The sequence below is a fragment of the Phyllobates terribilis genome, unplaced genomic scaffold, assembly GCF_046119375.1.
Source record: "Phyllobates terribilis strain yellow unplaced genomic scaffold, ASM4611937v1 Scaffold_2__4_contigs__length_985480577, whole genome shotgun sequence".
Classification (NCBI taxonomy): domain Eukaryota; kingdom Metazoa; phylum Chordata; class Amphibia; order Anura; family Dendrobatidae; genus Phyllobates; species Phyllobates terribilis.
This window is the reverse complement of record NW_027362762.1, coordinates 103,388,983-103,413,721: the sequence shown is the minus strand read 5'-3', so window position 1 is coordinate 103,413,721 and position 24,739 is coordinate 103,388,983. Positions and strand designations below refer to the sequence as shown.

Genomic DNA, 24,739 nt, shown 5'->3' with positions numbered 1-24,739 from the left:
TTCCCTATTCTGGCCTCGACCCCTCTACCTCCTGGTAGCAGCGGGCGTACGGGCGGCCTTCTGCACAGCCCGTACCCCTAGGGACCCTTCTGGATATTCTGGAGCCCCTTCTCTCTCTCCCAGGCTCAGGCCTCCTGGATAGGCCCGCCCGTGGAGCAGAGCTCCTACAGAGCTCCTGCTCCTGTCTGCACCTCAGTCTGACTGACTGGACTGAACTGAACTGCGCACTGTCCTAAGATAGCTACTCTCTTTTATATCTCTCACTATGTGCTCCCCTTAACTACTTCCTCCAAGCATCCACTACATAGTTCCCCCTAACTAGGTGGTTCCCCCCACTCCAGCCAGGGATCAGGGACAGTTGTGCTCTCCCTGAGGAGCATTGTCGCCCTGTCCCCCGGAAATGTGGTGTAGTGAATGCAGTGTTAGGGTCCTGAGCCATACTCCTTCCTTACCTGAGAGTGAGATACCACACCTCTGGGTGAGATGCAATACCTCTGTGGCGACCGAACCCTCAGGGGCGCCACATACCCCCCTGGTAAAACACAGCACGTCCGCGGGCTGGAATAGAGCAAAAAGCTATTTTTGAGACATGCAAAAACTTTTTAAGATGCATCACGTTATATAATTGTAAACTCTCTATCTTTTCCCTTTATGAGAGACACTTTCCATATAAAACACTTTTCTTTTTCAACACATTTTTCATCATTATTCATCACATTAGACATTTCCTCTATAAAACATTTTCAAATAAACTTGGTTTCACTGGCCACCGTGCGGTTTGTGACCAGGTGTCCATTATCTGTAAGGTGCAAACCTGCAAACATGTAACGTGAACATGAGGGACCCGTCCCAAACCCTCAACGGAGGCCCTGGGGAGGCTGCAGGGCATAGATGATCCAGGTACTGGACCTCGTCTTCGGCCACCTCCAATGGATTCTGAGGTCAGTTGTTGTAGTTCCTTATAAAACCAATATGGGGCACCTCAAGAGGTGCAACTATTTACAAGAGTGGCTGCTCCCAGTCCTCAGCCGGTTAGTCTCTTTTTGGACCCTTTTACGGGTAACGGGTCAACAGGTAACAACAAACGGATGGTGAACCAACGGGTATAAACTTGCAGTGTCTATTCTGCTATACGGGTGGCTGTTGACAGTCCCTAATTATACCGCTCCCTCTGGGGAAGCTCTGGATCTCGAGGAGCTGACTCAGCCTGGTCATTAGCCTCACAAAGGTGGAGTTCACTCTCCTCCTCCACCCTGTGGACATTAAGGGTGTACCAGCCCCTGACTCCTCGGTGACGGATGAAGGTCACGATGTCTCCGGGGTAGAGGTCCCTATCAGGGTGACCTGCTCTAAGATGGGACTCCACGTCCCTCCGATTGACGAACAAGTCTATGTCCGTGTGCGGGTCCCGGATGAACCCCCATCCGGCCTCTAAATTAAATTTGACAACGGTCCCTTCCTCTCTGGGACCATGGGCGGCCTTGTTGGACTGGCGGGCCCGGGTCTTCGCCTTCATGTTTATGGCCTCCAACTTCTCCCATTGCATGCGCCGGGAGCTGCGCTCCTTCTCATACTGGGCCAGCTGCTGCTGGCAGAACTCCCGGCGGCGGGCTGCGGCTGCCCTGGTCTCCTGGGAGAACCCCATCAGGTCCTCCCCAGCATGACTCCACTCAAACTGGGCCTCGTCCTCTGGCAACTGGGAGACGACGGCAGCAGTCTTTTACGGGCAGGAGCGAGGGCTGCTGGTCCTCCACCTCCGCGGTCCAGTCCCACCGGCAGCACCGATATACCCACTCGGCGGGCGGGGGAGACGGCTCTTTCAGGGCACCCAGGAGCTGGTGGTCATTACTGGCATCCGTAGGTAATGGCGCCGGGGCCTGTTGGGCGTGCAGGGCTGGCGCGCCCGTAACTTGTGGGGCCGCCACTTGTGGTGCCCGAGTCTGGCGGGCTCGGCTGCAGGCCTTGGATCGGGCCACCACTGGTGGCGCCCGGGGCTTGAGGGCCTGGTTGCAGGCCTTGCTGCGGAGGCAGGGGCAGGCTGATGTTGGCGGCGCCCGAGACTGGAGGGCGTGGCTGCAGGTCTAGCTGCGGGGGCAGGAGCGGGCTGGCTTTTGTAGCGCCCAGGGCTGGAGGGCTTGGCTGCGGGCCTTGTTGCGGGGGCAGGAGCGGGCTAGTGGTAGCGCCCAGGAGCAGCGGTTCCACCAGGGGGCCCAGGAGCAGGTCGTCGCTGGCAGCGCCCGGGACAGGGAGACTCCTCGTACCTGCTCCCGCGGCCGCTCCTGCGTCACGTGTAGCCTACTGGCGCTGGTCGGGATCCTCCGAGGCTGGGGCACCGCCGGTACCTGGTAGCATCATCGGCTGCCGGCTCGCCATCCTCCGCTCCATCTCCCGCTTCCACTCGGTGATGGCCTCCCGCTGGGCTCTATCCATTCTCCGACCCAGGTCCTCCATTCCCGAGCGGAGGAACTCGGAGTCCTCCTGGGGCAGCTTTGCTATTAGCTCCTCCAGGGTGCAGGGTGCTGCGGTCTGCAGCAGGTCGCTGGCTGGGGCTCCGGCACTGCTTCCCTCCATGTTCCTCTCCGGGTGCGGTCTGTCCAAACTGATCCAAACCACACCCTGTCTCCTAGTTTTCTTCTCTCCTCTCCCCTTTTGGGGGCGGTCCCAGGGCAGTTGGTTGCGGTCCCATGGCAATTTGCTGTCGGTCACCTTCAGGGTCAGCCCCCCCCAACTTGATAGACACACTGGCATACATGACCATTGCTGTTTGGGGCGGGCTCCATGTTTGGCGCCATTCTGGGACCTTGCCCACGATGGGAGGTGGTTCCTTGCTGTCTTTTAGCTCCATCATCCGAAAAATCAAAAAGTTATAGCTCTCAGAATAAAGCGATGCAAAAAAATAATTTTTTCTATAAAATAGCTTTTATTGTGTAAAAGCGCCAAAACATAGAAAAACGATATAAATGTGGTACCACTGTAAACGTACTGACCCAAAGAATAAAGCTGCCTTATCAATTTTACCACACGCGGAACAGAATAAAAAAAAAGTAATTCCTGAATTGTTGGTTTTTGTTTATTCTGCCTCCCAAAAATCGGAATAGAAAGCGATCAAAAAATGTCACGCGCCTGAAAATGGCACCAATAAAAACGTCAACTCATCCTGCAAAAAACAAGCCATCACATGACTCTGTCTGCCAAAATATGGAAAAATTATAGCTCTCAAAATATGGCGATGCAAAAACTAGATTTTACAAAAATGTGTCTTTTAGTGTGTGACAGCTGTCAATCATAAAAACCCGATATGATTCTGGTATCGCTGTAATCGCACCGACCCGAAGAATAAAGTTGTCTAATCACTTATACCACACGAGGAACGGCGTAAAAAATAAACTCTCGGGTTAGGGTTGTGCTAGGGTTATGGTTGTGCTAGGGTTATGGTTGTGCTAGGGTTAGGGTTGTGCTAGGGTTAGGGCTGGGGTTGGGGTTAGGGTTGGGGTTAGGGTTGTGATGGGGTTGGGATTTTTTTCAAAAGTAAGAAAAAATGATGACGATATGGCGACTAGTGTTGAGCGCAAGTGCTCGCTACTTGAGTTTGCATCGGGTGCTCTGGTATGCATTGAGTATCGTGGGTATTTGAGTAACATGCTCGAGTCTCCGCCCCATATGCTTCGCGGCCAAAAAAACTTTGCGGGGATTGCCTGCCATGCACAAGCGATCCCCGCATGTTTTTTTTTGGGTGTCTAATAACCGTGAAACATGCGGAGCAGGAACTCGAGCATGTCACTCGAGCACACGCAGTACATGGTGCATACCTGAGTACCCGATGCAAACTCAAGTAGCGAGCACTTGCGCTCAAGATTAATGACAACTTATTCAATATGATGACCTAATGTTATCAAATTCTGTGTCGTACCTCTGGGTTCAAAATGTTCACTATACCCCTTGATAAAATCCTTGAGGGGTCTAGTTTCCAAAATGGGGTCACTTGTGGGGGGTTTCCACTGTATAGGCACACAGGGGCTCTCCAAACGCGACATGGTGTCCGCTAACAAATTGAATGGAAAATCGGCTCAAATTGTTAGCGGACACCATGTTGCGTTTGGAGAGCCCCTGCGTGCCTAAACATTGGAGCTCCCCCACAAGTGACCCCATTTTGGAAACTAGACCCCCCAAGGCACCTATCTAGATGCATAGTGAGCACTTGGAACCCCCAGGTGCTTCACAAATTAATCCGTAAAAATAAAAAAGTGTTTTTTTTTTTCCACTTTTTCATTTTTACGAATCAATTTGTGAAGCACCTGGGGGTTCCAAGTGCTCACTATGCATCTAGATAGGTGCCTTGGGGGTCTAGTTTCCAAAATGGGGTCACTTGTGGGGGAGCTCCAATGTTTAGACACACAGGGGCTCTCCAAACGCAACATGGTTCCAATTTGTTAGCGGACACCATGTCACGTTTGGAGAGCCCCTGTGTGCCTAAACATTGGAGCTCCCCCACAAGTGACCCCATTTTGGAAACTAGACCCCCCCAAGGCACCTATCTAGATGCATAGTGAGCACTTGGAACCCCCAGGTGCTTCACAAATTGATTTGTAAAAATGAAAAAGTGGAAAAGAAAACACTTTTTCATTTTTACGAATCAATTTGTGAAGCACCTGGGGGTTCCAAGTGCTCACTATGCATCTAGATTGGTGCCTTGGGGGGTCTAGTTTCTAAAATGGGGTCACTTGTGGGGGAGCTCCAATGTTTGGGCACACAGGGGCTCTCCAAACGCAACATGGTGTCCGCTAACAATTTGAGCCGATTTTCCTTTCAATTTGTTAGCGGACACCATGTCGCGTTTGGAGAGGCCCTGTGTGCCTAAACATTGGAGCTCCCCCACAAGTGACCCCATTTTGGAAACTAGACCCCCAAAGGCACCTATCTAGATGCATAGTGAGCACTTGGAAACCCCAGGTGCTTCACAAATTGATTTTTAAAAATGAAAAAGTAGAAAAAAAAAATACTTTTTCATTTTTACGGATTAATTTGTGAAGCACCTGGGGGTTCAAAATGCTCACCACCCATCTAGATAAGTTCCCAGGGGGGTCTCGTTTCCAAAATGGGGTCACTTGTGGGGGGTTTCCACTGTTTAGGCACATCAGGGGCTCTCCAAACGCAACATGGCGTCCGCTAATTATTCAAGCTAATTTTACAATCGAAAATTCAAATGGCGCTCCTTCCCTTCCGATCCCTGCCGTGCGCCCAAACAGTGTTTTTTCCCCACATATGGGGTATCTGCGTGCCCAGGGGAAATTGCACAACAAATTTTGGGGTCCATTTTTTCCTGTTACCCCTGCGAAAATAAAAAAAATTGGGTCTAAAGTAACATTTTTGTGAAAAAAGTTAAATGTTCATTTTTTTCTTCCACATTCCAAAAATTCCTGTGAAGCACCTGAAGGGTTAATAAAGTTCTTGAATGTGGTTTTGAGCACCTTGAGGGGTGCAGTTTTTAGAATGGTGTCACTTTTGGGTATTTTCTGTCATAAAGACCTCTCAAAGTGACTTCAAATGTGATGTGGTCCCTAGAAAAATGGTTTTGTAAATTTTGTTGGAAAAATGAGAAATCACTGGTCAACTTTTAACCCTTATAGCTCCATAACAAAAAAAAATTTTGGTTCCAAAATTGTGCTGATGTAAAGTAAACATGTGGGAAATGTTATTTATTAACTATTTTGTGTGACATATCTCTCTGATTTAAGGGCATAAAAATTAAAATTTTGAAAATTGCAAAATTTTCAAAATTTTCGCCAAATTTCCATTTTTTTCACAAATAAACGCAAGTGATATCGAAGAAATTTTACCAAAATCATGAATTACAATATGTCACGAAAAAACATTCTCAGAATCAGGGGGATCCATTGAAGCGTTCCAGAGTTATTACCTCATAAAGTGACAGTGGTCAGAATTGTAAAAATTGGCCTGGTCATTAACGTGCAAACCACCTTGGGTTGTAAAGGGGTTAATGGCTATGCATTATAGACAGACGTCTGTAAGAAGCTGTGTGCACCCGGATAGACCTTACAATGCTCAGTGATCAAAAGCCACTAACATCTCAAGTATTTTACATCAAAGAACCCCCAGCATAATTCACCTATTACAAGCAAAAAAATGAAGACACGGCATGTATCTCCTGAGGTTGCATGAGCCACATGTTAAGAGCCTTGGGTTTAATCTTCTATATCTTACCTCTTCCCCTCTACACAATGTTCTGTAACTAGTACTGATGTCTCCGATTCCTATACTAATATTATGATTGTTTTTCTTTATTTTGTTAAGTTCCTGTAAGATCAGTTATTTCTACAGTCTGTATATGAAGCTTGGTTTGAAATTGGATTTTTTTTCCCACCACGTAGAACGATTTTCTTCCCTGAATAAACAGAAAATGTGAACTGGGTTTTCCCTATAGTTGTTTGTTTTATTAATTAGACAAAATGTTAATCCTGCCAATTCTTCTTGTTATAGCCCGGTTGCTGTTGGACCTGATCAGATATTATTAAGAGGAGCCCAAATCAGGAACACGCAGTGGGTCGTGGGGATTGTTGTGTACACAGGACACGACACCAAACTAATGCAGGTAAATCCATTGATTGGAGACTTTCCTGATTCCTAGTCATAGACCATGATTTCTCAGCCTAAGTGCTCAGTAAGTAATCACAGTGTGGTCCGAGTGTCATCCGGTTTTCTCGTATATGGAGAAATAAAAAGAAAATCTCCACCTTCTCCATTCTGACAGTCCGTGAAAATTGGAACGCACTTGGATCTCATCAGAGTTCGGTTCAGTTTTTTTCATGTACCCATTGACTTGCATTGCCAATTATTTTGAGCCGGATGAAAATTGGACATCTCTTCAATATGTTCCACCGACCATTCGGTCCAAGGAAAAAGATCTGACATGTGCAAAGCCCCATGGAATATCATAAGTACAAGTGTTACCCGTGAAAACCATGAATAGCACTCTTAAGTGAAAATCGGACGTGTGAACGAGCCCTAACAGGGTCCTCCAGATCTTTAACTACACCAGCATATTGTTAGGATGGGCCATCAAAATGTTATTGTTTTTTGTCGGACATCTGGGACAACTGCTGATCAGCACCTTGATGGGATTGTAGCGCTTCTGCAATCTTCTCTTCTCTTTTTTATATGGACACAGTAGCTCATGTGCATGGCGGCTGTACCTGATCCTGCTAGTCCGCCTCGTCCCATTCACTGCGTCGGTTTAAACAATAAGGTAAAGGCATCTTTGTCAGGAAGGCGGCTGCCCCAATATTGTGCTGATCAGTGGGAATCCCCAAGGTCGAACCCACACAGATCGAGCATGGAGAATCCTTGTATATATTTCTAAAAAAGTTCTGTAACCTTGTAAATACTTTACTGAATTGTAAACTTGAGCAAAAAAATATTTGCGTTGCCTTACTCCAGCTTCCTGTTATCAACGACAGCCTGCCCAGGTCAATCTTCACTTCTGCTGCCGGCATCCTCGATCCGGCATCCTGGGCTCCTTTTCTCATTACTAGGCCTCATACTATGTTGTGACGTGCACTTCAGGGTTTTGATGTCGCAGGGCCTAGTAAGTGTAAGAGGTGTCAAGGATGCCGACTTCAGAAATTAAGACTGTCCTCATCTGGCTGCCAAGAAGGACCGGACTGGACACCGGACCAGGGTGCGAATCTTTTTGCTCAAATCTATTAAACTCCTTTTGTGCTGATTTTGCTTACTCTGACAGTTTAGACTTGGAGGAAGTAGAAAACCTATATGGTTGCACCTTAGGGTCAGAATTTTGCCTTCAACTCCTAGACTTCCAATATGTTGCCTATAGCTCCCTGCACAGCCAGGGGTGCCGCTGTCCAGGAAAATAATTAAGTAAGCATAATACTGAATCCCTTTTATTCTTGGGATTGGTGAAGTCCCAGAGGTCGAAGCTCCAATGGCATAACCTAGCATAACCTAGTCACCTTTCTAGGGTTGTGGAGACGGTAAGCCAAATCTCCGATTCTGATTCCACAGCCCTGCCTCACTACTGTGCGTGTACATAAAGTGCAGCACAGATTCATCTCAACTAAAAGCCGAGATCCTGAGATAAGGAACAGAACAGACATTTATAGGACATTTCATAACTTTCCCAAATTCTTATGGAAACATTTACAGCTCATCCTGCATTGTACTACTGAGCCCAATTTATTATATATTTTAGGAGTCGGTCCATTTTATACTGACTCCAACTCCACCAAAATGGGCACCAACTCCACAGCCCTTGGGCCTTTCATCAATTACTAAGATGCGAATACCTCTTAAGGATGGTCATATCTGTAGATCAACTTAGATTTCTCTTTATGTGGGCATATTTCTCTTACATATTCCGTTTGCCCATTTCAAATAATTTAGTAGAATATTGGAATTTCCTCTGAACCTTAGTGAGCCTGTCACCTGTTCCCCTGTGATGCCAATTTTAATAGTGATGACTTGTTTCTCCCTCAATGTTTTATATGATTTTCTACAGTGATGCATGACAATTATTCTATCTCAAGAATAACCTTAAAGAAGCACTCCTCCTCCCATCAAAGTTTTTATCCTCTTAATATATTGCAGTCACCATATTATACAGCACTGTGTACTTACAATTGCTCATTTAGCCTTTCTACCCATTTAGTTCTTCTCTTTTCTCTGTTCTATGTAGAAACAGGAAGTCTTGTGTCCCTGTGTTACGCTGGTGTGTCCTTTAATAAAATAAAATAAAAAGGACACGTCGGGGTCCACCGGACTGCAGAGGAGCTGCAGCAGCTGAGTCCCAGAGGAATGCTCAGCTAAGCACAGAGAAAGAAATGAACTAGTGTGTTAAGTGCACACACAAGTAGTAACTGAACAAGGTACAATGCTGGGAGTTAACAACACTCCAGAAACTAAACTAATAAACTTCTGCACTGCAAGACACCGCTGTGCAGAGCAGGAAGGATTTGGCAGAAGAGAAGAATCTCTGCAGCACCCAACACATGGGTGTAAAAGCGGCAGTGTGACCACACATACAATGGCGGAGACCTGGAATGCTGGATCGGTAGCAAGGACGCCTCCGTGGCCCAACCGGTGAACCTACACGGTAGAGCGTGCTGCTCACAGCCTTCCCCTAGCCCTAATTTATGGCTAGGATGACTAGGGAGCACACAGCAGGAACCCTTGACAACGACTCTCACACACTGCATTTACTGCCAGAGACCTCACCCCAGGATAGAAAGAGATAGACTAGGCACTGGGGCGGAGCCCTTAAATACACTAGAGACAGCCCCAGCCCCCCAGGACAACCAACCACGCTGTACCAGACATCAGGGGGCTTGGCTTAGCGGCACATGCCCACAAGGGGCGTGACTTAGCGGCACATGACCACAAGGGACGTGGCTTAGCAGCACATGCCCACAAGGGGTGTGACTTAGCGGCACATGAGCAGAAACGCAGAAACCACACTTAAAATCCCTAGAACGGAACCTAAATGCTGACAATTACTGACCAGCAGGAAAGGGCCTGACCGGATGCCACGAGAAAGCCCTTCTCCTGCGTACCGGCCTAACACCCTGCATTTATCATTCCCCTCTTCAACTACTGACCCAGCTGCTCCATCCTCCTCCCTGCCAGGAACTTTTGCAGTGACTTATGACTCATAGAGTAAAAATTTACCTCCTGTTTCTACATAGAGCTTAGAAGGATTCTGTTAGTCAGTTTTTAATCACGTGATGTCATAGACCTAATGGAGAAGAGAAGAATTATCTTGGTAGAAAGGCAAAATGAGCAATTGTAAGTACACAGTGCTATGTAATATGATGACTGCTATATATTAAGAGGATAAAAACTTGGGAGGAGAAGTGCTTCTTTAATTGAGGACAGTCCAATGCAAAATTGCATGGTGTTATGCCTTTCATAACATATGGATGTGTGTAATTTTCCTGATTTTCTCTCTCTGTAGAACTCTACTAAGGCACCATTGAAGAGGTCTAACGTAGAGAAAGTCACCAACGTACAGATCTTGGTCCTGTTCTGCATCCTCCTGGTCATGGCGCTTGTTAGCTCTGTTGGGGCTTTGTTATGGAACAGGAAATATCAGGAGACTAACTGGTATATGGATGCTAATGGTAAGTTCCTACCAGGTAATGTCTGGTGCTTGTTGATGCATTATTGGCCTAGTAAATGTTTAATTACCTTTTCTTTTTATTTTAGGTTTGGTCCATAATTCATTGCTTAACTTATTGTAGCGCTATAGTGCTTATAGCCATATGTTTCTGATGCAAAGCTTCAAATTATCTGCCTGCTGCCACCACTAGAGGGAGCTTATGAGCTTACTGCATACTATAAATATAAATGTTAATATAGACATTTTAAAGGGAACCTGTAATTATCCTTTAATATTCACCATAGTTATATACTGTACACCCTTATGCTATGCAGGTTCTTTTTCTTTTTTATTCTTTTATGTTTCTATGGTCTCTCATTATAGCTTCCATTATTTTTAGACATTATGCAAACTTCTACAAAGTGTCAGCTGGGTGTGTACTTTTCATCTCTCACTGTCCTATGAAAGTGGACAGTGTCACAGTAGATTTACTAGCAAGAACACATCAGATGTCCCATGATCTGACTGTCTTCTCGATACATCAGTACGGTCATGTGATATCTTGCAGATATCTTGTAATACGACTGGTGAAGCAGCCCTTTCTAATTGGACTCTCAGAAATGAAAAATTCACGCCCAGTTGTCAATTTAGTAACTAATTTTACTGAGGCACTGCTTTGTGCATTGTGTGACTAAATTAACAGAGAACATAACAAGTAAGTGGAGACATCAAAAGAAAAAAGGTAAGAACCTGCACAGTGTGAGAATATAGGTACAGTGGATATAAAAAGTCTACACACCCCTGTTAACATGGCAGGTTTTTGTCGTGTAAAAAATCATACCAAGAAGAATAATTTCGGAACTTTTTCCACCTTTAAGGTTATGTATAATCTGTACAATTCAATTGAAAATTAATACTGTGTTGAAGTCCCCCTTGAATTTATGATAACATTCAGTCTTTTGGGGTAAGAGTCTATCAGCATGGCACATCCAGAATTGGCAATCCTTGTTCAGTCTTTCTAGCAGTAGCTCTAAATCTGTCAGATTGTGAGGGTATCTCCTGTGTACAGTGTCCTCTTTAGGTCACCCACAGCTATTCAATTGTATTCAGGTCTGAGCTCTGTCTGGACCATTCCAAAACTCTTTTGTTGATTTGGAGGTATGCTTAGGGTCGTTGTCATACTGAAAGGTTACAATTCCTCTTCATCTTAAGATTTCTATTGTTGGAAAACTGATTAATATTTGGACCTGTTCATAATTCCCTCCACTGTGACTAAAGCCCCAGTTCCAGCTGTTAAAAAACAGTCCCGAAGCATAACAATGCCTCCAGCATCCTTCACTTTGGGTATAGTGTTCTTTTGGTGATGCAGTTTTGGCTTTGCGCCAAACAGACTTTTTAGAATTATGGCCAAAAAGTTCAACGTTTTCCCACATGCTTTTGGCAGGCTTAATATAGGTTTTGCGAAACATAGCCGGGTTTAGATGTTTGTCTTTTAAGAAAAGGGTTCCAGCTCAACCCCCTCCCCCACAGGCCAGACATATGAAGAATATGGGAGATCGTTGTCACATGCAGTACACAAGCAGTACTAGCCAGAAATTCCTGCATCTTCTTTAATATTTCTATAGGTCTATTGGCAGCCTCCCGGACCAATTTTCTTTTTGTCTTTTCATCACTTTTTTAGATACATCCAGCTCTAGGTAATGTCACTTTTGCTCCAAATGTAAGCCACATCTTGATGACCAACTTCTCAGTGTTCCATGGTATAGCTAATCACTTTAGAATTTTTTTTGTGGTCTTTTCCTGATTGATCACTTTCAACAATGAGATTCCTTTGTTGTGTTGTAAGCTGTTTATAGACCATGGCTTGTGCTGTAAAATGCAACTAAGAGAATGTTAGGATAGTCCTACTAGAACAGCTGAACTTTATATGGGGTTAATGAGAATCACTGTAAATGATGGCAGCTGGATACTGACTACTACGTAAGATGAGTGTAAATGTGATTGGCTAATTCTGAACACAACCATATTGTAATTCTCAATACAATGAATGTAAGAATGTCATAGGGACCACTGTCTATAAATGTTATATTACCTAAACAAGCAATCAACTATCTCACTGGATCCATTTCTCTCCACAGAGGCCATTTCTAATAATTTTGGATACAACCTACTCACATTCATTATTTTGTACAACAACCTCATCCCCATTAGTCTCCTGGTGACCCTTGAGGTGGTGAAGTTCACTCAGGCTCTTTTCATTAACTGGGTGAGTGATACATATTGTTAAAGTTCATCTGAAATCAATGGTGGACTTCATTCAAAGAACAAATGTCATTTCCAGAAATCTTTACCTATTATAACGCCAAGAGAACAGGTGCCCGCTTATAGAGTTGCCTACTCTGGACTTGAGGTTACATCAGTGAGAGCATGCACCATGCTCGGTCCTTGTAGTCATGGCTCCTGCAGGTACATGGCCAAAGGGAGCATGGAGGTAGTAGTAGCAACCAGGCACTGATCCCAAAGTCTCAGCCACATAAGCAGACACCAGAATTATACATTTCAAATGGTACGTGTGGGACTCTGATACAGATTTTGCATTGGGGTACAGGAGTACTTTCAGATACTTTTGACATCCTTGATGCTTGTGAAAAAAGTGGAGACCTCTTGGTCTTCTGGAAGAGTTTGCAAATCCTCCAGGCCCCACTGAAACTACCTGAAACCTCCCTGGACAAGCATTTCTGGAAGGAATTGTGTAGCTCAGCATCTAATTGCACATAGAGGAAATGGGGAAAAGGGCACCAAGAGGGTGGAGAAAGGAGTTGGTGAGGCGTGGTCTTCAAAAACAGGCTTAGCTATGGCAATTTTTTTTCCAAAGGTGCGAAGGATTCACATCCCAAATTGCAACCTGCCAAAGATGGCTCCATAGGTTTAAATAATGCCACCGGGGACCTGCTAACTGTTTAGGCCATGTTCCCATGTAGCGGAAACGTTGCAGCTTTTTGTACAGAAAATCTACTGCGTTTAACATTTCAAGCAAAGTGGATGTGATTTCATGAAAACTAATGCCCACTGTGTACGTAAAGACGCTGTTAGACTGTGTGTTTTTTTGGTTCATTTTTTCCCTATAGACTTGTTTCAGGAGGTTGAAAAAAATGGACCTAAAAAATAAAGTTTCAATTTGAAATGCACAATCGCAGTGTTTCTGGACTACAAAAATTGCATTGAAAAAGCTATTCCAAATCTGTACCAAAACTATATAAGAAAAGGGGAAAACATATCAAAACATGAAGCACAAACACAATAAGGACAGATTATAATTGCGTATTTTGGTGGTGACACTTGCTGAAAAAAACATAATTTTTGCACTTGAGTGATCAGTAGAATAGTCCACATTTGCTTGCTTGAATATGAGATACTTTATCACATCACCACTGATCTGCAGGGTGTGACCATACTATAGGCTCAGGGTGCATGTCCCTAAATGTATGCAGCACTAGGACTTATGTGCTCAGACTAGAACAAATTCTCGTAAGCAAAATGCAGTCATGGATGTCAAGGGTAATCCCAGCATAAATTATTAATGTGGATTTCCCCTTTGTTCCAGGATAGAGATATGTATTATGCAGAGACAGACACCCCCGCAATGGCCAGAACATCCAACCTGAATGAGGAGCTGGGACAGGTGGGGAGATCCATGTGGCTTCTTTTTTTCTCATGTACAGTCGCGGCCAAAAGTTTTGAGTCTGTCACAAATTTTGGTTTTCACCGAGTTTTCTGCTTCGCTGTTTTTAGACCTTTTACTCAAATATTTCTATGGTTACTGAAGTACAATTATCACCATTTCATAAGGTTTTAAACGTTTATTGACAAATGCATCAAGACTCCATATTTACAGTGTTGTCCCTTATTTTACAAGACTTTTGCCGTTCCCACTGGCAGCTGGATGTCAGCTTCTGGGCCAAATCCTGACTGCTGACAACACATTCTTGTTTAATCAATCAATTCTTAGCGTTTATCACAATTTTTGTGTTTTTCTTTGTTCACCAGCTTTTTGAGGATTGACGACAGGATCTCAATGGGATTGAGATCTGGAGAGTTTCTTGGTCATAGACCCAAAATGTCAATGTTTTGTTCACCGACCCACTTAGTTATCACTTTTCCCTTGTGACATGGTCTCCATCATACTGGAAAAAAATAATTGTTCATTATCAAACTACTCCTGGATGGTTGGGAGAAGTTGCTCTTGGAGAATACTTAGATCCCATTCTTTATTTATGGCGGTATTCTAAGGCCAAACTGTGAGTGAGCCCCTCCATGGATGAAAAGCCCCCACACATGAATGGTCTCAGGATGCTTTATTGTTGACATGACACAGGACTCATGCTAGCTTTCACCTTTTCTTCTTGGGACAATAATTTTTCTAGATGTCCCAAACAATCTGAAGGGGGCTTTATCAGAGAAAATAACTTTCTCCCAGTCCTCACAATCCCTGTACTTACTACAATTATTTTCTCTGCTGCTCTGCCGTGTGCATGAGACCTTAGGCTGGTGTAAGGAGATAGACAAGGAAGAAGACGCGCCCAGTTAATGCCTAACAGAGTGGCTGCAAGCAAACACTGCCATCTGCTAGTCAAAAACGTTAGAGAAAGTGAAAGTCAAAAGAATTGCATTAGTAGGAACTCAAGATTGAAATCCATGTTCCATCGGGAAAGATATTGGCGGAGACACCAGGTCAGGTGATAGCCATGGGGCAGTTAGTAATTATAAAAGGCCCAGGGGAGGAGTTGGCACCCAAACCTGTAGCAGGACTGACGTACACTACAGCGAGTTGGCTTATAGCCGCCATTACGAGAGACCAGATCTGAGTAAAGGAGCCAATGGACCAGATCTGAGTAAAGGAGTCGAAAGACCAGATCTGGGTAAAGGAGTCGAGAGACCAGGTCTAAGTAAAGGAGTCGAGAGACCAGATCCGACTAAAGGAGCTGAGAGATCAGATCCGAGTAGAGGTCTGAGAAAGACCAGAGCCAGGAGAGCTGAGCCAAGAGAGCAGAAGCAGGGCAGAGAAAGAGATGACTAGGCCTTAGCGGAGGGACATTAATGTGAGCCGTCGCTTCCAGTGTAGATGTACGGTACAAAGTGGGGACCAGGGAACGAAGGCGGCCAGTGTAACGAGTGAACTGAGTAACTTACCAATCTACATCCGCGTACCTGTTAACACTGATTTTACACATTTATGTTTTACTGTCCATGTGTGGGCCGTTACTCCCAGACTGGCTGCGGGTCTCCTCAACACACTCATATATGCCTATTGAATTTGGGCTCAGAAGACACGCGGCTGATCCATAAAATAATACTCGGACATGAGAAACCAGCTTAAGATGTCCTTCAGACATACGTTTTACATCCTTGTGCTGGATTCAATTTTCATCCATTTTTGGACGATTTTTCAAATATGCAAAAATAAATTCCAAGCTTTTCCTACTCATTAGACAGTAAGAAATACACAGCACTTGGATAACACACTGATACCATCTGTGTGCTGTCCTTATCTTTCTTGCACCAATGGGTGAGTTTAATCTGTTACATGGATCACATTTATTTCTTTGCTGTGTGGACACTCAGTTTGCAAAAAACAGACATGTGAACAGGGACACAGGCTATAATGGCTATGTGTTATATCTGTGAAAAAAGCACAAACACATACGTGAAAAACAGAAGTCTGAATGAGGTCTTGGGTTTGAGTAAATCTTCAAGGCTCAAACACTCAAGTTCCACAAATGTTCACTACAGTCCTTTCAAGTTCCCTTTGAAAATGACAATTAAAAATGCTGCCATCATCTGGCAGAAAAGAAAATTGCAGTTTTAAGAACAAATAAATCTACTATACAGATATTTTCCACCTTATTATTTCTCACCATTGGATGTCTGTTTTACTTTTATTCACCAAATATGTATCTGAAACGGAAAGTTACACCCAAATATTTACAGCAATGTTTCCCGCTTTTATACTTCTGCTTGAGGATCTTCTAGATCCCAGATCTTCTAACGTTGTGAATAGTTTTGACAGTATTTGATATCTATTTCTTCCTGCATTTTTAGGTTAAGTACTTGTTCTCAGACAAAACTGGAACATTAACGTGCAATGTAATGCACTTCAAGAAATGCAGCATCGGCGGCATCACATACGGGTGAGTATGTTGGCGCCCGACTTATCAATACCGTCACTGTCCTTCTAAGGTAGAATGCCAGGAATAACAAGGTGACGGCTAGAACAGAAATCAGATTGTTTGTCTCATCTTCCTTTTCTGGACCTTTGTTTTTTTGTTACTGGTTTCTTTTATCAATGTTTGTTAAATAATTATTTCTATGATTTAATTGTGAGAATACTTTAAAGGAAAGGATGTTTTTAACTGCTTTCTTTATTTATCCAAAAAGGAGTACATTGCAAATAGTCTTTATGAAAAAAATCCATCATTTTGTGTATCCAGCTCCTAGGCAGAATTATGTGTGTTCCTGGTAGCATACAACTAACAAACCCTGTGTAGTCTGATCCAGCAGTCATCCAAAATGTATGTTGGTAAGAGAAGGGAGCGTGATCTCTGGATCAGCCTACACAGGTTTGTGTGTAATTTGTTACCACACTTCATCATTGGATTGGAACTGAATACACCAAATAATGAGATTTTACTACGGTATACAGTATATATTATCACACAGGGACTATTAAAGTTAGTGGCTGATGATGTAATAGAACAGCTCTCTACTCTGACAAAGGGGAATCCTGAGCAGAGATCCCTGTTATAAGACCACCCTATTAATCTGTTTAAGGGAGATATTTACACATGTATGTACATATATATAGCATTAATAAGACATGACTGGTTTTGGCTAATAAAAACTACTTAAAGTATGTGTGCTTTCATAAATACACTGGGGCAGATTTACTAAAACGATCTAATTTTTCATTTAAAATGCATCACATTTGTCACTGAGATCCATGCTATTGGCACATCTTTAGACTATCTAGTCCAATTTATCACAGGTTTTTGCTATTGAATCTAAGAGCAGCATGATGTAGGGGCAGAGAGCCTGATAACAGCGATATATCACTTACTGGACTCTGCTTGGTGCAGTTTTGAATCCCTGTTTTCTCTGCTGCAGATGTAGCAGTTCTCTGAATGCTGAGCTCTGTATAACCCCGCCCACACCACTGATTGGCTCCTGTTTACACTATACATTGTCAGCAAGCTGCCAATCAGTGATGGAGGCGGAGTTACACAGATTAGCTGGACTGTCTTGCACATGACACCTAGTCCTGCAGTGATAATCTCCAGCTGATAAGACACTGTTTGTATTGAAACTACAACACACAACTTAATAAGTGATACATCCCTGGAACCAGGGATTAAATGGCAAAAATCCTGCTGCCAGATTCCCTTCAAACCTTCCCCCTTTATACAAAGCTATGTTTATTCCTCTACCCTTGTGTCTTAGATGCATAACAAATTTGATGCGAGGCCCGTAAGACCTTTTATTTTATGTAAATTACTTTAAAATTCTGGCACATTCAGCATAGTAAATATTCCACAGTGTTTCACAGAAAAATATCTCGGAGTTTAATAAATATGGTGTTCAGCCTTTTAATGCAATTTCGCACGAAATCTGTATTTATTGCCAAATATGTCCAGAAGAAATTGGAACTTTCGGTGTTATTTCTGCAGCTGCCTGTTCAAAATGATTACCTCCATTACTCTGCTATTTCCAGTTTTATGGATTATTCAGGAAATCAGATTTCGGACTAAAATAATTAGGACGTTATTTAAAACGTGCATGAAACATTTCCCCATGTACCATTTACATTTTTTCTTGTTTTCACATATCTGGAAGCCACTTTCCAGAATTTGAGAGAGAGCGCTCCTCTGAAGATTTCAGGTAATTTTGTCAATTTATTAAGGTTTTTGTTGCTAATGCACAGGCTCTATATCTATTGTGTGTGTGTATATGTAAATAAATATGTATATATATATATATATATATATATATACAGTACAGACCAAAAGTTTGGACACACCTTCTCATTTAAAGATTTTTCTGTATTTTCATGACTTTGAAAATTGTACATTCACACTGAAGGCATCAAAACTATGAATTAACATATGTGGAATTATATACTTACCAAAAAAGTGTGAAACAACTGAAAATATGTCTTATATTCTAGGTTCTTCAAAGTAGCCACCTTTTGCTTTGATGACTGCTTTGCACACTCTTGGCATTCTCTTGATGAGCTTCAAGAGGTAGTCACCGGAAATGGTCTTCCAACAATCTTGAAGGAGTTCCCAGAGATGCTTAGCACTTGTTGGCCCTTTTGCCTTCACTCTGCGGTCCAGCTCACCCCAAACCATCTCGATTGGGTTCAGGTCTGGTGACTGTGGAGGCCAGGTCATCTGGCGTAGCATGCCATCACTCTCTTTCTTGGTCAAATAGCCCTTACATAGCCTGGAGGTGTGTTTGGGGTCATTGTCCTGTTGAAAAATAAATGATGGTCCAACTAAACGCAAACCAGATGGAATAGCATGCCGCTGCAAGATGCTGTGGTAGCCATGCTGGTTCAGTAAGCCTTCAATTTTGAATAAATCCCCAACAGTGTCACCAGCAAAGCACCCCCACACCATCACACCTCCTCCTCCATGATTCACGGTGGGAACCAGGCATGTAGAGTCCATCCGTTCACCTTTTCTGCGTCACACAAAGACACGGTGGTTGGAACCAAAGATCTAAAATTTGGACTCATCAGACCAAAGCACAGATTTCCACTGGTCTAATGTCCATTCCTTGTGTTCTTTAGCCCAAACAAATCTCTTCTGCTTGCTGCCTGTCCTTAGCAGTGGTTTCCTAGCAGCTATTTTACCATGAAGGCCTGCTGCACAAAGTCTCCTCTTAACAGTTGTTGTAGAGATGTGTCTGCTGCTAGAACTCTGTGTGGCATTGACCTGGTCTCTAATCTGAGCTGCTGTTAACCTGCGATTTCTGAGGCTGGTGACTTATCCTCAGAAGCAGAGGTGACTCTTGGTCTTCCTTTCCTGGGGTGGTCCTCATGTGAGCCAGTTTCTTTGTAGCGCTTGATGGTTTTTGCAACTGCACTTGGGGACACATTCAAAGTTTGCCCAATTTTTCACACTGACTGACCTTCATTTCTTAAAGTAAGGATGGCCACTCATTTGTCTTTACTTAGCTGCTTTTTTCTTGCCATAATACAAATTCTAACAGTCTATTCAGTAGGACTATCAGCTGTGTATCCACCAGACTTCTGCACAACACAACTGATGGTCCCAACCCCATTTATAAGGCAAGAAATCTCACTTATTAAACCTGACAGGGCACACATGTGAAGTGAAAACCATTTCCAGTGACTACCTCTTGAAGCTCATCAAAGTCATGAAAATACAGAAAAATCTTTAAATGAGAAGGTGTGTCCAAACTTTTGGTCTGTACTGTATATATATATATATATATATATATATGTATGTGTGTATATATATATATATATATATATATATATATATATATATATATATATATACATATATATATATTTATCAGTCAAGCTCAATTATTTCCTGCCATTTACTTAAAGGAAATCTCCACTTTTTTAATGTTTTCAGATCCAAAATTCTGTGCATATTAATTTTATTTTAAATAGATCCTTTTTTCCCTAATACTGAGCTCCAATTTACCTACATAGGAATAGAACATGTTGTCTACCTGCTGCCACCACTAGAGGGAGCTTAGGAATTTACTGCAGACGGCATTATAATTGATTACAATATATAAACAGTACATAGTGAGCTCCCTCTAGTGGTGACTACAGGCAGCCAGCAAATTATCTTTTAAAAGGAACCTGTCATTAGGTTTCCATGTTCTAAATGGTGACTATTAATTTGCTGTCCTCATTTCACCCCTGCAGCCTTGCATAATTGAAGAATGTGATGATACACTTGTCCCGTGCTCACATCTATCAGAGGCGACAGGCCTACATTTTCAGATTCGAGGCGGTGCTACGAATGGTCCTGGCCTGCCCGTCTGACTTTTTGGTATTAACTTGTATATGCCATGTCGGGCAAGGGTGGTAAAATAAAGACAGTGAGAAAACTCTTTAGAGTGCGAACAACCTAGTGACAGCAGTTCAGAACAGGGAAACCTGTAACTAAGCTTCTATGGATTTTGTCCAGCACGAAAAGTTATACAACTTTGCAAATCACTTTAATAGGGAATTTTTCTTCTTTCCTGTAAAAAAAATGCATTTGAGTGGCTTTGAATCCCTGTTTTTCCCCAGTCTATTTGCCTGCATTGATATCAGAACATACTCATTTGGAGTACAGATGATGGCAGTGATGTGATCAGCTGAACACTTGTGTCACTAACTCTGGGGATAAGCTGCTGCAGGAGATTGTTCTGATCAGCACAACACTGAAGAGGAAACAGGGGCTGACCCATCACTGCCATCATCTGTACTCCAAATGAGTATGCTCTTATATCAATGTAGCAGGAGGTAGGGAGAAACAGGGGTTTGAAAGTCACTTATATACAGATTGATTTTTTTTTACAATAATGAAGACAAATCCACTAATAAAGCAGTTTGCAAAGTTTTATAACTTTCCATGATGGACAAAGTTATAAAAAAAAAGAGGGAAAAAAAGTTATATTTACGATAAAAAATAAACCTCCGACCACTATAAAAATCTATTAAAAAACTGATCAGAACAGAAATTTTAACCCTGGTCATTTAGTTGATGGTTCTGGAATGCAGCCTGTCCCTCTCAAACTTCCAGAAAACTACAACTCCTAGCATACTTTGACAGCCGGCAGTTTTTTTTTTTCTCCCAACAGCTGAAGAACCACAAGTTGCAGAACACTGTTCTACAATTTCATCTAACGCAGAAATCAGCCCTTTGAAGGCTTTTGAGGCAGTTGTGAGCTTTTGTTAGAAGAAATCTGTACGAGTCATATTTTCATAATTCCCGATTTAAAACCCTGTTTTCGACAACCCTGTTTCTTCCATTTCCAATGAGCCACTTTGCTAAATACCTGCAGACCCTGACTTTTTGATATGTTTGTATAACAAAACCGCTTTGATCTTTAGATTTAATCTTCACACACAATTATTTTGCTCCTTAATCCTAGGCCAGACGAGGCCGAGCGCGTGGAACAGAGGGGCGTCTTATAGCCCTCCTGGCACGGGACGCTCTACACATGCCTTCCCTTTTTCTCCTTCTGACCTGTTTACACTAAATACAAGAACATGCTTTGAAAAGAAATGAGCGGAACGTAATCTCCTTTTAACATTTTATTTCATTTTTTGCCTTTTTTTTTTCTGATTTATATCCCAGCACTGAACTTTTATCTTTGCTCTACGTGAGCAAAAATTTATTATAGAGAAAAACTGGGACAAGTCTTCTAAACGTTCCGTACGTAATCGTGAAACGCGTAAGCCCCGATCATTAATGTTGGACACAGAGCCGTTCCTGGCATATTCTCCCTGTTCTGAACATTGGCCACACTATCATTAGTGGTCAGCGGGGCCGTATTTAGCAAAATTTGGCTGGAAATCTTCCATTTAGGCCGCGCCAAGGTCTCTTCTTTCAAAGCTGAAAGATTTATACTGTGTAGTATTTCTTAGCAGTCTCTTAATCCACTCGAAACTTCACAGAGCCGCACGTTTGACTTCCTCTCTCCTCCTCGACATATGTATAAATTATTCTTATTATTCATGAATACATGACCTTTATGTGTATACAAGGGAGAAAAGTCATCATGGAGAGGCCCCAATGGCGTCCACTGATTAGGTGTTTTTCTTCTTTTGCGTCTATTGAAAGGATCTCGCATAGTAATTATTTTCAGGCAATTTAATGCTTTGGCCGAACGCTCAGACATTTATATCCTCGTTACTGTTAGGAGCCATTTCCAAATGCAGGGCAGATTCACTTTCAAAGCCCCCCCCGGATACGGTACCATAACGTACAAGGTTAGATGTGATTATTGATATTTCCGCTAACTCTTGCACTGAAATGACCTTGTGTTTTCTTTTTTCTTTGAAATATAGAGCATTGCACACCCTTTAACAATATGGAGGGAGTTCTAGAAGAATGCAGTAAGATGCAACAGGCAGGAAGTCAGCCTGCGAGATGGTGTTTGATCTCGGAGAATTAGTAGAAGTAATTAAAGGGGCTCTATCTTTTTAATATTGTGGGGTCCTAGGAGCTGGGACTGGTGCAATTTTCCTACATACAGTTAGGTCCAGAAATATTTGGACAGTGACACAAGTTTTGACATTTTAGGTTTTTACTAAAACATATTGAAGATACATTTATATAATCAATATGGGCTTAAAGTGAAGACTATTGGCTTTAATTTGAGGGTATTCACATCCTAATTGGAGTAAAGGGTTAGGAATTACAGTTCTTTAATATGTAGCTGCCTCTTTTTAAAGGGACCCAAAGTAATTGGACAATTATCTAAAAAACTCTTAAATGGGCTGCAGAGGCCTTGTTAATCCATAAGCATTAAACAGGTAAAAGGTCTGGAACTGATTCCAGGTGTGGCATTTGCATTTGGAAGCTGATGCTGTGAACCCACAACATGCTGTCAAAGGAGCTCTTCGTGGAAGAGGAACACACGATCATTAGGCAGAAAAAAATAAATCTATTAGAGAGATAAAAGAAATGTTAGGAGTGGCCAAATCAACAGTTTGGTACATTCTGTAAAAAAAAGAGCGCACTGGTGAGCTTGGGAACTCAAAAAGGCCTGGACGTCCACAGAAGACAGTGGTGGATGATCGCAGAATCCTTTCCATGGTGGAAAAAAAAACCTCTTAGCACCCAAGTGAAGCACACTTTCGAGAAAGTAGGTGTCTACCATAAAGAGAAGACTTCATGAGCGCAAATACAGAGGGTTCTCTGCAATGTGCAAACCATTATTCAGTCTTAAAAATAGAAGGGTCAGATTAGACTTTGCCAAAAACATCCAAAGAAGCCAGCCCAGTTCTGGAAAAGCATTATTTGGACTGATAAAACTAAGATCAACCTGTACAAGAATGATGGGAAGAAGAAAGTATGGGGAAGATTTGGAACGGCTCATGATTGAAAGCACACCACATCTTCTGTAAAACATGGTGGAAGCAGTGTGATGGATGGGCATGCATGGCTTCCAATTGCACTGGGTCACTAGTGTTTATTGATGTTGTGACTGAAGACGGAAGCAGCCGGATGAATTCTGGAGTGTATAGGGTTATACTTTCTGCTCAGATTCAACCAAATGCAGCAAGGATGATTGGACGGCGCTTCACAGTACAGATGGACAATGACCCAAAACATACTGCGAAAGCAAAGAAGTGGAATATTCTGCAATGGGCGAGTCAATCACCTGATCTCAAACCCATCGAGCAGCATTTCACATGACTAAGACAAAGCTTAATCAAATAGGTGTACGGCACTCAGTGTTTGGCGTGGTGCTCGAGTTAAGGTTACACCCTTTACGTAATATATCTAAGTAATCAAATTGCATCATTTTCATGAATATCATTTTTTGAGTGCCGAGTACTTACATATAAGACAAAACTTAAGGCAGAAAGTCCCACAAACAAGCAACAACTGCATCAGCTGCAGTAAAGGCCGGCAAAGCATCAGAAAGGAGGAAACTCAGTGATTGGTGACATCCATGGCATCCAGACTTCAGGCAGTCATTGCCTACAAAGGATTCTATACAAAGTATTAAAAAGTAACATTTTATTTATGGTAAAGTTAATTTGTCCAATTACTTTTGAGCCCCTGAAATGAGGAGGCTTTGAAGAAAATAGTTGCAATTCCTAAACATTTCACAGTATAATTTTGTTCAACCTCCTTAATTAAACCTGAAAGTCTACACTTCAGTTGCATCTCATTTGTTTCATTATAAATAAAAAATAGTGGCCTGCAGAGCTGAAACCATGAAGATTCGGTCACTGTTCAAATATTTCTGGACCTAACTGTATGCACTTCGTATTGGTTCTGCCTCTACGATCATGGGGCTTGCTGGGTCAGGTATCTCTTGACTGCCACTGTTATTCTATGTAAAACACCTATTCTAAAGCATGAGCACTTCTGTTCATGAGAGAATACCTCTAAAGATGGCTATACACAGAACAGTTAGATGAGCTGTACCTATATAATGTTCTGCCAACTTTTGTTTTGCATATGTTGGGAAAAAATGGATTGGGCATGATGAATTTCAATATGCCCAATCCTTTTATTCTCAAAATAGATACAAAGATATCTGGCAGCAGCTTATTTCCTTGAAAACACATGCACACTCGGCAACACCGATAATGAATGTGTATGGAGAGATCATTAGTACTGGCTGCCGGGTGAATATAGCTATTCAAAGTGTACCGTTGTCCTGGAGGGGAGTTAATGTGACACAGCTACCTTACTGCTCCCTGTACCCATAAGCCTGATCATTGGCAAATAATTAGACATCGTATTCATAAAATCACATATTCCTGTCTGCGGGACATCATTTTATTAAAGTGTAGGGCCCCTTTAAGAAGTAGAAAGAGTTCTAAAAAAGAGTGCATCT

The 24,739-nt window shown here is 42.7% G+C and overlaps 1 protein-coding gene across 4 annotated transcripts in view; it reads left to right on the top strand.

Annotated features, from left to right (window-relative positions):
• The window catches only part of ATP8A2 (ATPase phospholipid transporting 8A2), a 999,149-nt gene that overhangs the window by 244,940 nt on the left and 729,470 nt on the right, over positions 1-24,739 (top strand). For all 4 annotated transcript variants that reach the window (XM_073662455.1, XM_073662456.1, XM_073662454.1 and 1 more), the window contains 6 exons: positions 6,499-6,610; positions 9,986-10,151; positions 12,268-12,395; positions 13,734-13,811; positions 16,229-16,317; positions 18,017-18,061. In XM_073662455.1, coding sequence (XP_073518556.1) covers positions 6,499-6,610; positions 9,986-10,151; positions 12,268-12,395; positions 13,734-13,811; positions 16,229-16,317; positions 18,017-18,061 — 618 coding nt within the window. The remainder of the gene's footprint in view (positions 1-6,498; positions 6,611-9,985; positions 10,152-12,267; positions 12,396-13,733; positions 13,812-16,228; positions 16,318-18,016; positions 18,062-24,739) is intronic.